At 53.0% G+C, this 12173-nt stretch overlaps 5 protein-coding genes across 5 annotated transcripts; 2 read left to right on the top strand and 3 right to left on the bottom strand.

Moving 5' to 3' along the window:
* Positions 1 to 98: 98 nt before the first annotated feature.
* Positions 99 to 1934, bottom strand: J4E88_001387 (uncharacterized protein; the record flags this gene model as incomplete). Its single annotated transcript, XM_049395056.1, has 4 exons — positions 99 to 374; positions 428 to 1609; positions 1659 to 1728; positions 1777 to 1934. 4 exons carry the CDS (start codon positions 1932 to 1934, stop codon positions 99 to 101), a joined length of 1686 nt encoding a protein of 561 aa, XP_049258920.1.
* Positions 1935 to 3215: 1281 nt separating this feature from the next.
* On the bottom strand, positions 3216 to 4054 carry J4E88_001386 (uncharacterized protein; the record flags this gene model as incomplete). The annotated part of the gene is made up of 2 exons (XM_049395055.1): positions 3216 to 3881; positions 3935 to 4054. The coding sequence occupies 2 exons, from the start codon at positions 4052 to 4054 to the stop codon at positions 3216 to 3218; spliced, it is 786 nt and encodes a 261-aa protein (XP_049258919.1).
* A 677-nt stretch (positions 4055 to 4731) lies between these two features.
* Positions 4732 to 4950, bottom strand: J4E88_001385 (uncharacterized protein; the record flags this gene model as incomplete). Its single annotated transcript, XM_049395054.1, has 1 exon — positions 4732 to 4950. The coding sequence occupies one exon, from the start codon at positions 4948 to 4950 to the stop codon at positions 4732 to 4734; it is 219 nt and encodes a 72-aa protein (XP_049258918.1).
* A 1141-nt stretch (positions 4951 to 6091) lies between these two features.
* EMG1 (18S rRNA pseudouridine methyltransferase) lies at positions 6092 to 7043 on the top strand (the record flags this gene model as incomplete). The annotated part of the gene is made up of 3 exons (XM_049395053.1): positions 6092 to 6182; positions 6250 to 6515; positions 6567 to 7043. 3 exons carry the CDS (start codon positions 6092 to 6094, stop codon positions 7041 to 7043), a joined length of 834 nt encoding a protein of 277 aa, XP_049258917.1.
* A 1427-nt stretch (positions 7044 to 8470) lies between these two features.
* On the top strand, positions 8471 to 10776 carry J4E88_001383 (uncharacterized protein; the record flags this gene model as incomplete). The annotated part of the gene is made up of 2 exons (XM_049395052.1): positions 8471 to 8637; positions 8688 to 10776. The coding sequence occupies 2 exons, from the start codon at positions 8471 to 8473 to the stop codon at positions 10774 to 10776; spliced, it is 2256 nt and encodes a 751-aa protein (XP_049258916.1).
* Positions 10777 to 12173: the final 1397 nt, after the last annotated feature.

The following is a 12173-nucleotide window of genomic DNA, read 5'->3' as shown; positions in this document are numbered from 1 at the left end:
TATACAACCATGTAATAAGTGACAATTCGCTCAATATAGCAAATGGTATACTTCTCATCTTTTTCTCCGCGTTCCTTATCATAACTCCACGACTGCGTCTAGAAGTTCTCTTTGCCCCACACATAACTGAAGCCGGGCTCAGAATACATGTTGCACTTGACGTGGAGCGTTGAACCAAGACCCTTGGGTCCACAGAAGAAGACACCGGCTTCGGCGGGTGAGTGAATCTTGCGGATGGACTTGAAGATCATGTCCCAGTTAGGGCGACCGAAGTTTGTGGGCGCGCGGAGACCGGTGATGGCGTCTTGCTCTGCATTTGCGTCGTTGATCATGATGTTTGTCGCGTCGTCTGCCTTGATCTTTGCTGTGAGGTACTGTGAAGAAGGTTAGTAGATCGTCAAGAGCCAGTTATAGACATAAAACTTACGGTGTGGATCTCGATGTGATCATCGATATCTTGCGCCTCGATAGCCAGCAGCAACGATCTGAACCATTCGAAAGATCCGAAGTCTCTGCAGATCCAGAAGAAGTAGACCTTCCTCAGTCTCGTACGGGATCCTTGAGGGTAGTTCATGCGGTACCAGATACTCTTAAGAATGGACGCGAAAGGTGTGACACCGATACCGGCACCACAGAGAACGGCGACTTCGAACTTGAATACATCCTCAGAGGCCGAACCGAAAGGACCATCAATGTAGACTCGGGGAAGAATTTGACGCAAGGCGATCTCTTCGCTGGACCCACCCTTCTCACCCTTCTCGCCGGCTGGCTTCTTGTCTGTGTTGCAGCCAAGCGCCTGTCCGAAAGCCTTGGTGAAGTTACCGACCATACGAATGTGCACCGAGATGTAGTCTTCCTCGGGTGCGCTGGTAAGCGTGAAGGGATGGTATTGCCAGATGGAGATCTCAGGGCAGCACAAGAAGATGTACTGTCCAGCACGGGTCTTGGTGTGCTCCTTCTTGATCTGAACTTCGCAAACGTTGCTGGGGTGCTGGATGACCTTGGAGATATACGTCTTGTGTCGTCCTCGTACTTCACGGGCGATTCGCTCGGCCAGGTACGCAAATCCACCATACATCCAGTACTCCCAGAAGACACCGATACCGTCGCAGAAGGGCGCAAAGTCGGGCTGAATCATGCAGAAGGCTCCGTGAATGGACCAGAAGATGAAGAAGACGATGAACAGATGGTGCATGTACCAGAAACGTTCGAAGTTGGCGCGACGAGCCTTCTCCGCAGCCGTGACAGCGATCGCCATGAGCGCAGTCAGCATAACGTAACCACTCCATCCAGGTCCAGTTGCAAGGTTGGCAAGGATAAAGCCCATGAATCCCAGGTTATTGGAAGCCGAAAACTTGGCAAGGTTGTTCCAATGGGCGATAGTGTGGACCCACGAGAAGAAGACGATAGACCAGGCGACCAGCTTGTGGAAGGTGATGTTCTTGTCGAAAGGAATAACGTCGTTCAACGGCGTACGACGAGCCATGGAGATTAAGTTCCTGCATACCGGGAAAAGGATGAAGGCAACGTCGACGTGCAATACGAGAGCGGCTGAACGAGCAATGGGGAAGGTCAGACCAAAGGTTTGTCTTGAACCAATGGAGTTGTCCTAGGACGTGTGAGCGGTATTCGTCGTAATCTGAGCTATCCATTCATACCTTTAGCCCATAGTTCATCATACCAAAGACGAAGACCATGACGTGCAATATCGCAAATGTAAAAACAAAACTAGATACGTTAGTCGAGGCTCTTCACACACGGTGTAGTGCAACGTACAATCTTCGGTAACCCTCATTGACCATCCACACATCAAATTTCTCTTTCCGGGTCAACTCTCGCGCTTTTTGGTCCGACATCTCTCCGGACATGAGCATGCGCGTCAGCGGCGGCCATCGTGACCGCTCACGACCTGTGAGACTGGTGGTGTACGACATAGTTGACAGAAGAAGCGAACGTAGCAGCGATTGAGTGCGTGTTGTGGATGCCGATGATCTTCAGACCTGCTGAATGTGGCCGAAGTAGCAATGAGTTCAAAGAGTGTCTAAGTAATCTGTACAAAGGTTAGATCAAAGCCACCAGGGACGACGACGCCATGGTACAGGAAGCCACGTGAAAGAATGGATTGACTTACTAAAAGTGCCCGCACAAAAGAAGAGAAAAGGTACAGGAAGAGGCGTTCAGTCACCCGGCTAAAGAGGCACCGGCATGAAATCGGTCGAGTCTTGGGGTGAGTAGGGGAAACAAAAGCCTATAAGCCAACGTTGCAAGGCGGCGAACAGAGAGAAAAGCGGCTACGACGGGGGGCAGGACAAGTCAGGTCCGCTCTGCCATTAGCGAAGTGGATCAAGGGTATCAGTTCGTCAGATGGCTTGGAAGATGAGCAATCCAGGGCCCAAAGAGCGAAACGGTAGCAGAAGTCGAACCATCTTCCATGGCTTTGCACTGCGAGCTGCGACACAGCAAGCTCCGCCGTCTACCAGCGCGTATCGCAACGGGATCATGACCAATTAGGGACGCCAAATGGCGTGGCTAGGGCTAGACGCATGCCAAGATGGAGTCCTGAAACATGAATGGCCATGCGCTTTAGTCTTCGGCATGCGAAATGGCAGAGCGAGGCGTTTGAGAGGTGTTTGGGACGTGGGAGGCTAAAACCTAGTGCGTTAGAATGGGGCGCCTCCCTGGGCACCTCGCCCCTGCCTAGGTAGTCGGTGGGTTGAGCCTCAACTGCCGATGGTGGCCTTGACTCCATCGCCATGCTCCGACTTTCGACCGCCTTGCCATGTGGACCTGGTTACAAGCTTCGATGGTACACGATGCTCTCGCGGCATGGCTGAAAGTGACAGCTGTAAGGGGCGGATGCGCTTGGTGTTCGCACGCCTTGGCTGAAGCTTGGGATGGGTTCCACGACCGGTCACGTCCAGTCTCATGATTGCAATTTATTCGACTGCTCCCATATGACGATCGCTCTGCATACACGCACAGTTCTTCACATGTCGACGATCCAAAGGCTGTGGCGTCATCGACTTCTGATCGGAAATCGTACTCGGTCGGTGGTATTCTGCATAGCTGCATGTTTGAACGGTGCGTAGCTGCTAAATCCGATCTATTCCCGTCCAAACATCTCCGGTCTTGGAACCAAAACACCGTGGCCGAGCTCCACCTGACGCTTCCATATCAAACAAGAAGCTTTGGTGCTAAAACAATGACAGAATCCACTACAGCTTCAGGAAACCACCAGATGCGGATATCGCCTGACCCGAAACCCATTTCGCGTCGTCGCCACAAAGCCAGGCCACGATTCTCGCGATGTCGTCCACAGTCCCTACCCTGTTCTCAACAGCAGTTTGCTTCAACTGGGCCTCTACGATGTCCTTTGGCACATCGTCCAGCATCTCTGATTCGGTGGGGCCAGGTGCAACCGCGTTGACGGTGTGTCCTGCAGCGCCTAGCTCTTGTGCCAGACTCCGAGTTACGCCTTCTATCGCTGCCTTGGATGCGGTGTAGAGAGTTAGGTTCGCGAAACCTAGTCGGGCGCCTATGGACGACATGTTTATGATGCGGCCTGGTGCTCGTAGATGTGGAACAACTGCTTTGGTCAGCAGAAGAGGCGCGCGAACGTTGACGTCGAATATGGCGGCGTAGTCTTCTGCTGTTGTCTCCGTGATGGATCTGTTCATCAAAACACCAGCGTTGTTGATCAAGATGTCGATCTTGTCACCGAACGCCTCCCTGGTCGCTGACACAATCTTTTCAAGCGCATCGAGTTGTCTAAGGTCCGCCTGAACAATTCTCGATGCGCTACCATTGCCAAGTGATTCGATCTTCGATGCAACCTCTTCCGCTAGCTCTCCACTCTTTGGCGATGTGTAGACGAGAGTGACCTACTCCACATATGAGTGTCTTGATTGACTTGGTTCGAAGTCGTTGGACTGACCTTTGCTCCCCTTCGCGCCAGCTCTAACGCCAAGCCAGCCCCAATCCCTCGCGAAGCGCCTGTGACGATGGCGACTTTACCCTGTAGAGGAAACGTTGTTGGGTTCGATGGAGCAGACATGATGGCAACTTCTCAAGACGTGGTCTGTAGAGGAAGCTGGAGTGTGAGCTTTCCATCAGATCTTATAGCACACCGATGCACCCACATATCTAGTGACATAAGAAATGATGAGTCGATAAATTTGATGTGGCGAACTGTACTCTAAATTGCTACGTTATCGTAAACAGAGTGGATAAGACCATACGTCATCGGTTCGTTACTACCGATAAATCTCACGAGTGCCGATAAGCTTCGGAGGAGACTGTGCAGCCTGTAGCAAGCATTTGTGAAGACTTTGTAGCAGATGTTACATGGTTATCGCGGAAGCAAAATGATCTTTGGCGTACGATGAAAGAGGTCATGTGAAGGGTATGAATTATGTATTGAATATGAAAGTACAGCAAGTCGTTAGCTCCGCGACGAGAGCATCATGTACTTGTAGGTAATCTGTCTCCAGCCTATGCAACGAGGGGAATAGTTTGATACGCGCTCCAATGCTCCAGCAAGATTCGGGTCCAGGTGTCCTGTCGAAGAGAGGTTGGTGTAGGCCGAGGATGTTGATTTAGGCTCGACGGAGATTCGACTTGTCGATACAGTATGGGCGTAGTCATCATCCCAACAGCTGTAGAGTTTTACATGGCCATTTCCCGCCCGTTTTACGTCGAGCCCAGCATCCTTCTTCCGCTCTCTTTCCAAGATCACCGCTTGATGAAGCCAAGCAACGGGCCCTTCTTTGCATTCGGATCCTTCTTTTTCGGGTACATCTTAGATGTGACGAAGTGGACGTACCATATCAGGGTACCGAAGACTGATAGGCCGAAGATGACGAGGAAGAGGGTGATGACTGGCCGGCCGTCGTTTTGTACCGAGCGCAGGGCCGCAGGGGTGAGGATTGGTGCAAGCCATTCGAAAGCCATGGTGTATTTGTTGGTTGCGTCCGTTGAACTTTGGGAAGTCCCTGGGATAGTATTCGTTCTGTCGGGGTGAGGACGAGCTTGCTATGACGATCAAGGTTCAGACAGCCGGCTGCCACTAAAACGAATGTATAAAGATATCGCCAGCGATGATGAAGAATCGAAGTAAGGAAAGGAAACGCGATGTTCAATGGCAGCTACAGAAATGCGCAAAATGCGGCACTTAGCGTTCATGTATCTCCACCGCAGAGCCGCTCAAGCGGCAGCGCGACGGCCAAACCAGACTCGTTTCGCGCATGACCTGACCTCTTAGTATCCTTGGCAGATCGCATGATGTTTACAGAAAAGGCCATACACACGGCGTGTAGAGCCATGTTGGACGTAAGGCGACTGTATGATATGGTGATTGTTTCAAATGCAAGGCGGGCCAAGAGACCATGGTGAGACGCTTTCGTTGCAGAGGTTCCGGCGCCCGGCCTAGGAGCTCGCTCGGGCATGGAGCCCTGCAGGGCGTTTTGATGTAAGTTGCAGCTGGTGCCGGGTTGGGTGCGCATCCTCGGATACTCCTGCGTTCTCGGTCCTCGCTCTACTGGCTGTACACCGCATTCCCCCGAATGTCCCGAAGCATAGGTACCCAGGTATCCACCCACGACAGAAGTGACGGCGAGTCAAGCAGGGTGGCCACAATGGCCGACCACGTCGCAACTGCCGGACGACTCAGTAAGCTGACTGCTGCGTGCTACCAACACCGCGCCATGATATCTTGTTGTTGTACTGCGCGCAGTGCTGCGATGGCTCGTTGGTGGTGAGGACCAACTCATCTGATTGCTGGTGGTCTCACGTAATCGTGCCGCCCGCTCGGCTGTGATTGGACGCAGGAAAAACGCTCTTTTCACCGACAGTTCGCACAAATAGGCCGCATGGTTCCCAGCCATCTCTCGAGCTTACTGCATATCCACCCTTTTTCACCTGACCAAAATACTCATTGAAGTTGTTTTGTAAGTGCATTCGCTGCTGACCTTAGGTACCTGGAGAAGCGACATCTCATTCTCACTTTCCACGCCCAGAACCAATCTCGTTGCGCCAAAGGTCACACAGACATACACAAGCTCATTCCGCAGTGTTTGCGTATTCTCTCGTCACAATGGCTCCCCTCCTTAAACCCGAAGACTCCAACTCGCCCACCGAACGACCTGTCTCCCGAGACTCCGCCGAGCGGGGCAAGAAGCGCGCAAGTATGTCCGGTTGCTGCTTCCTCGATATTAACCACGGACAACGCTGACGCTACGCTACTGCGCACAGGAACACAGTCAATGCCTCCGCCAGAGCTGCCCAAGCTAGTGGCCGAGCAGCATGCCCCCATCCCGACCAACGACAAAGACACACAGCGCCTGATCGTCGTTCTGTGCAATGCGACGCTGGAGACGTACAAGGCGTCGCATGGCACTGGCCGCGGCCCCGGTGCGCGCGAGGACAAGTACAACCTGCTCAACAGTGACGACCACATTGGCGTAATGCGCAAGATGGGGCGCGACATAAGCGAAGCCAGGCCCGACATCACCCACCAAGTGCGTACAAGAGGAGGTTAGCCAGGTCCCTCAGCTAACGTGGCGCCACAGTGTCTGCTCACATTACTCGACTCGCCAATCAACAAGGCGGGCAAGCTCCAAATCTACATCCACACCTCCAAGAACGTGCTCATCAGGGTCAGCCCTACAGTGCGCATTCCCCGTACCTTCAAGCGCTTCGCCGGACTCATGGTCCAACTCCTGCACCGACACCAGATCCGGTCGACGTCGTCGCAAGAAAAGCTCATCGAGGTCATCAAGAACCCCATCACCGATCACCTCCCTCCCAACTGCCGCAAGGTCACGCTCAGCTTCGACTCCGAGGTCGTACGTGTCAGCGATTACATTGGCGATCTCAACAAGGGCGAGAGTATCGCAGTCTTCGTAGGTGCTATGGCCAAGGGCAACGACGACTTTGCCGATCACATCAAGGACGACAGCATCGCGATTAGCCAGTTTAACCTCAGTGCCAGCGTTGCATGCAGTAAGTTCTGCCATGCTGCCGAAGACGTTTGGAACATCTTCTAGTTCAGCCGACGATCAAGCGCTGGACCTATCTATATTGGACACGCCAACTAGCCCACAAGCAACAACTGACTCACCGCGGACGAGTCGGATCACGGACCGCACAAACGGAAGATAACGGGAACTTTTAGGCTGCAGGACACGCTCATGGCTTAGATCGCAACATCAACAGCCTGAGCGTTACTGCATCTGATTTTGGGCGTCTGCTTGAGGTTTTTTTACAACAAAACAACTACTCTGGCTCAACGCACAACAATCAATCTTCTTTTGAAGATAGCGGGGCAGCTCAACCTACCCCGCACCTGTTTTTCTTTCACCTTGTTCCATCGACACAGCCGCTAGTCTGTATGCGCGCTGTGTTTGGTGTCGTACCACTGGGTCTTGTCATGGCCTGTCATTCGACCTTGAAACGTGGTTGTCAGTAGTTAGCTTGTAGGATATCGCGGCTCTCCATCCACTCTAGGATTCACGAGTAGGAGGATCTTCAGTGTCAGGAATGACATGTCCGGCGAATGAAAAAGTATACTTCACGTCATCTTCGCAGTACGATCCCTTGAACCCCTCTTTCAGGCATACACCTTGTAATTCTCTCGCTCTATACCTTACAAGGTTAGAATGCATTCTGGGGGCTCATCGCATTTTGCGCGTGTGGCGGGAGGGAAACGGGTAGAACATCTATCCATGGAGCCGCATCGCCGATCTCCCATGATGATCTCGCGTAAACATAGAAAAAGCAACAGCATGGCAAGTCCTACCGACATTTGGGACAACTCCAAGAATCTCCGACGATGCCTGCAATCGTAGCCTCACTACAGCGTCATCTTGGTCCTTGGTTCTTGTGAGAACGATGCCCCATCATCGACGTCACACCATGTCCAATCGAGCGTTGCGACGACAAGTGGCGCGTCCAGACCGCAAATACTCTGTTGCACGCGACAAGCGACCGAAATGCTACGATTCCGTATCCAATGTAGCGTAGTGGGCAATGTGAGGCGTGCGACGACTTAAACCTCTCGCGGCTCCGGGCCGGCGCTCACAACCAATGTCACACACCGACACCTCGCTTACATTAACAAATTTGTTAGCTGCAGACGCAGGACATGTGGCAGCATCACAACATGTTGACAGCGACCTCCTTGATAGCTAACTGCAGCGGTGGGGCGTGCTAGTAGGGTCTGTCCCGCAACGGTATGGAACGCCCTGCTACTCGGTTCACGATGCATCGAGACGCTGCACCTGGACGGGGTTATGATATAAACCTCGAGGTCGTACCGATACTTCCCCCCTTACTCACACCATACATCTCCAACCGCTCCAACTCGATCACACCTCACTGTGTGCATATATCCGCCTCGTTCCCTTCTCAATTCTTCGTTTGGCGATTGTTCTAGCCGCGTCCTGTCGTTCTTGTTCTTCACCGCTGTTCAGCAATGCCCGTCTCCCACATCGGCCTCACGGTATCGCATCTTCCAACTTCGACATCGTTCTTTCTTTCAGCTCTGCAGCCACTGGGCTACCGCTACATCGGCCAATATGGCAACCAAATCGGCCTTGGAATAAATGATTCCGATTTCTTTCTCTGCCAAGAAACGCCTGGGTCAGTACCACAAGGGATCACCAGGCACACCGCAACTGACAGCTGAGTAGCGTAAAAGCCGGCGCTGCACACATTGCATTCACCGCACCTAGCACGACCGCAGTCCGGAATTTCTATACCGCTGCATTGACCGCCGGTGGTCGTCCTAACGGGGCCCCGGGTGCTCGTTGCGCAGAGGATGGCCACTTCAACGCCGCAGTAATCGACTTTGACGGCAACAGCATCGAGGTTGTCTACCGAAATGGACCTGATATGAGACATGACGGGACCATCATCACGCACAGCAGGGTCATTACATGGCAGAGGACCGTTTCGCAGAGCTTCCGTGAGAGCCCGAGTATCTTCAGCGCTCACACGTGTGCTTCGAGAACTGGCGCAATTCCAGTCGCACCGACAGCCGAATCAGCTGCTCCGAAGGCACCAAGCCCTGTACCCAGAAGCGCCTCTGCGCCCACAGTCGCTCCTGTTCCCGAAGCGACGACAAAATCAGATGCCGGCAGTGGGGCGGCCACGCACATTCTCGGAACATTACTTGGAGCTGCTGCAGGTGCAGCCGTCACATATGCATTCATGCGGAGCGAGCGAGATAGTGCGAAGAAAGAGGCGGACTTCAGCGCCTTCATGGACGCCAAAAACGCGGTCAACACTGCGGCTGGCTTCTTCGCTCAGGCCTCATCCCAACCCCCGACACCCCAGCAAGCCCCACAACCCGCGCAGCCACCTGTCCAGGCCATTGCACCGCCTACACCTGAGCCAGTACACCGCATTGAAGACGACGCGCGATCTTCCTATTCGCGAGCTTCTCAGATCCCTAGGAATTCCGTGCCGCGACAAATCGAGGCTGCGCCAGCCGACTACTACTCACCGTCTCAATTCGAGCGTCCTCGCTCAAGGGCTGCGGAGCCTCTCGCCATCGAATATGCTCCTGCATACTCTGTTGCCCCGTCGCAGACTCCATCGAGGCTCACACCTGCTCACCGCTCAAATACTAGCCCTGAGTTGTTGATGATCGAGAGGGCTAGGAGCACCGTCTCGACAGCCAAGCCCGAAAGTGTCGCAATGACTGCAAAGCCACCGCGACCATCGTCCAAGCCTCAAAGTGTCGTCTCAAAGGCGCAAAGTGTAGCTCACAGTGCTGCGCCTAGCTCCTTCATCTCATCGTTCGTAGCAGACCGCGAAGATGAGAAGAGTAGTTCGGGTAGGTCCAAGGCCAGGTCCTCTCATACCTCATCTTCAAAACATTCCTCGCACAAGGAACACGGTAGTAGTGGCAGCAGCCGAAAGGAGCGTGGCTCATCGCCTTCTCCACCAGCCCCTGCATCCAAGGCTCCGTCTGCAGCCCCCACTAAGGCTGCATCCAAGGCGGCGTCGATCGTCAGTAGCATCTTTAGCCGCGACAAAAAGAAGCACGACGATGATGACGACTTCATCGATGACCTCGACATTGAAGAGCTAAGTGAGGATGATCTTGACACTGTTGTTCCCAGCGACAGCATCTCCCAGATCGGCGACGCACCACGACGCAAACACCGTTCCCACCGGAGCGACAAGTCTAAGAAGGATGATGACGCTGAGACCTCCGTGAGTCACCGCAGGAAGAAGCACAGCGACGAGAAAGAGTCTTCCCGTAGCAAGAAGCATGACGATGAGAAAGAGTCTTCCCGAAGCAAGAAGCACGATGACGACAAAGAGTCTTCCCGCAGTAAGAAGCACGATGATGACAACGAGTCTATCATGAGCAAGTCATCAAAACGCTCTCACCGTTCGCACCGTTCCCGCAAGACGTCTGCCGATTCCGCCGACGACGAGGACTCCTCGCGCCCTCACCGTTCATCCCGCTCTTCCAAGTCCAAGCCTTCCATCATCTCGGAGCCAAGTGAGGTATCTACTGTCCGCCCCGTTAAGCCCTCCAAGTCATCAAGAAAGGATAGCCTGACCCAAGGCCAGTACGACAACCTCTTCGACGAAGTCCAGTATGGTACTGGCGCTGTACACGCCTCCAGAGGCGGCCCCACACCCAGCATGGTCAGTGCTGCACGCAAGAACCCTATTCGCAGCATGATCAACCACAACCATGCCACCAAGATGAGAAACTTTGAGGGTAGTCAGGCTGGTCGTGCAAGGGACAGTGATGACTAATTTGTCTTTCTTATTCCTCTCTCTGGGGTACTGTACCCCTGCATCGCATCGCGTTGCTTGATTGCTTTTGCTCCTTATGCTTTTGCATCCGCGTAATGTTCTCTCACGTTATTGCGTTATTGTTATTCCTGTCTATCGTTTGCTCCTTTTTAGCGGTCTGGCATTTTTACGGCGCGGCATTGGTATGGCGTCATGTTTTGCTTTGTACGACTATCATAGATTAGAATTAAACGAAACGCAATGAATACAAACGGTATATGGGCGGATTGGGGAAAAAATCTTCGTCAGACCAGATGCTTGTGATAGTGTGTGATGTTTCCTTGATGCACTTTACATCGACTTTCTGCACATCCTTGACATGATGTTTTCCTCCGATATATGAGCGAATACATAAAGTTCGATTGACACCACAGCAGTCCGCACTATGTCCGACGTTGGGATGCTCCGACCCGATCCACTCTGCACTCTTATACGCTCTATCATGCCCCAAGCATCTATACCTCGTCTTCAGTGCTTGGCTGCTGCCCATTGCAAAGATGCGTATCGCCTCCCTCGTTCTCATCCTCATCCTCGTCACTCGGCTGCCACCCTGGGCAAAGATGCGTATTGCATCCCTCTTCCTTGTGTATGTCGTGAAACTCTGCGTTAATGCAGGTCCCGCCCCTCTCGCTCGGATCACAAGCCGCATCTGGATGGACTATGAGGCTATGGTGCCCACATGCGTAAGTGGTGATGAAGAACTTGCACATGTTGCTGGCTGGTGTTATGTGTGCGTATGTTGATTGGTTCGAGAGGGTGTCGGTGGTAGGTTTGGTCGACGTACTTGTGGGCTTGGGCTGGTGTGTAGGTTGTGTGGTGGATAGGTATGAGGAGATCTGTGGGAGAGTAAATTTGTAGTCGAAGATATAGGGTACTTTCTTCTTCAATATATTGGGACGCGTGATCATGATATATGTGACAGGACGTTCATACTTCATGCATGAGGGCTTGCATTGGATTGACATTGATCACAGTAAGATTCTGGGCGTGGCAACACCACACTTCAAACACTCACAGGTCCCCCTTCTCTGACCTTACTCTTGACTCTGCGCCAGCTCACTTCGCGCGGGAAAAGCGCCTCAGGTGGTGCCTGCCCCGGATCGCACTCCCAACACTCACCACCTCTTTCCCGATAGACTTGTGTGAAGAAGGTGCACTCCGGATGACGTGTGCAGTTGCGTTTGACCCAGAACTCGTGTTGGCATGTACTGTGCTTGAGAATGACTTTTGTACACATCGTGTGGGTGCGGGGAGGGGGCGAAGTCTGGAGAGGGCCAGATGAAGCCGGCGTCAATCGGCTCTATTATGTCGTGGTTGGTAGGCTTGAATGGTGTTGTAGTGGTTCTGAACTGGCATTT

The sequence above is a fragment of the Alternaria novae-zelandiae genome (genome assembly GCF_023758075.1).
Source record: "Alternaria novae-zelandiae strain BMP 2774 chromosome Unknown scaffold_2, whole genome shotgun sequence".
NCBI lineage: Eukaryota > Fungi > Ascomycota > Dothideomycetes > Pleosporales > Pleosporaceae > Alternaria > Alternaria novae-zelandiae.
The sequence above is the reverse complement of the archived record's forward strand: the minus strand, read 5'-3'. Positions and strand labels throughout refer to the sequence as shown.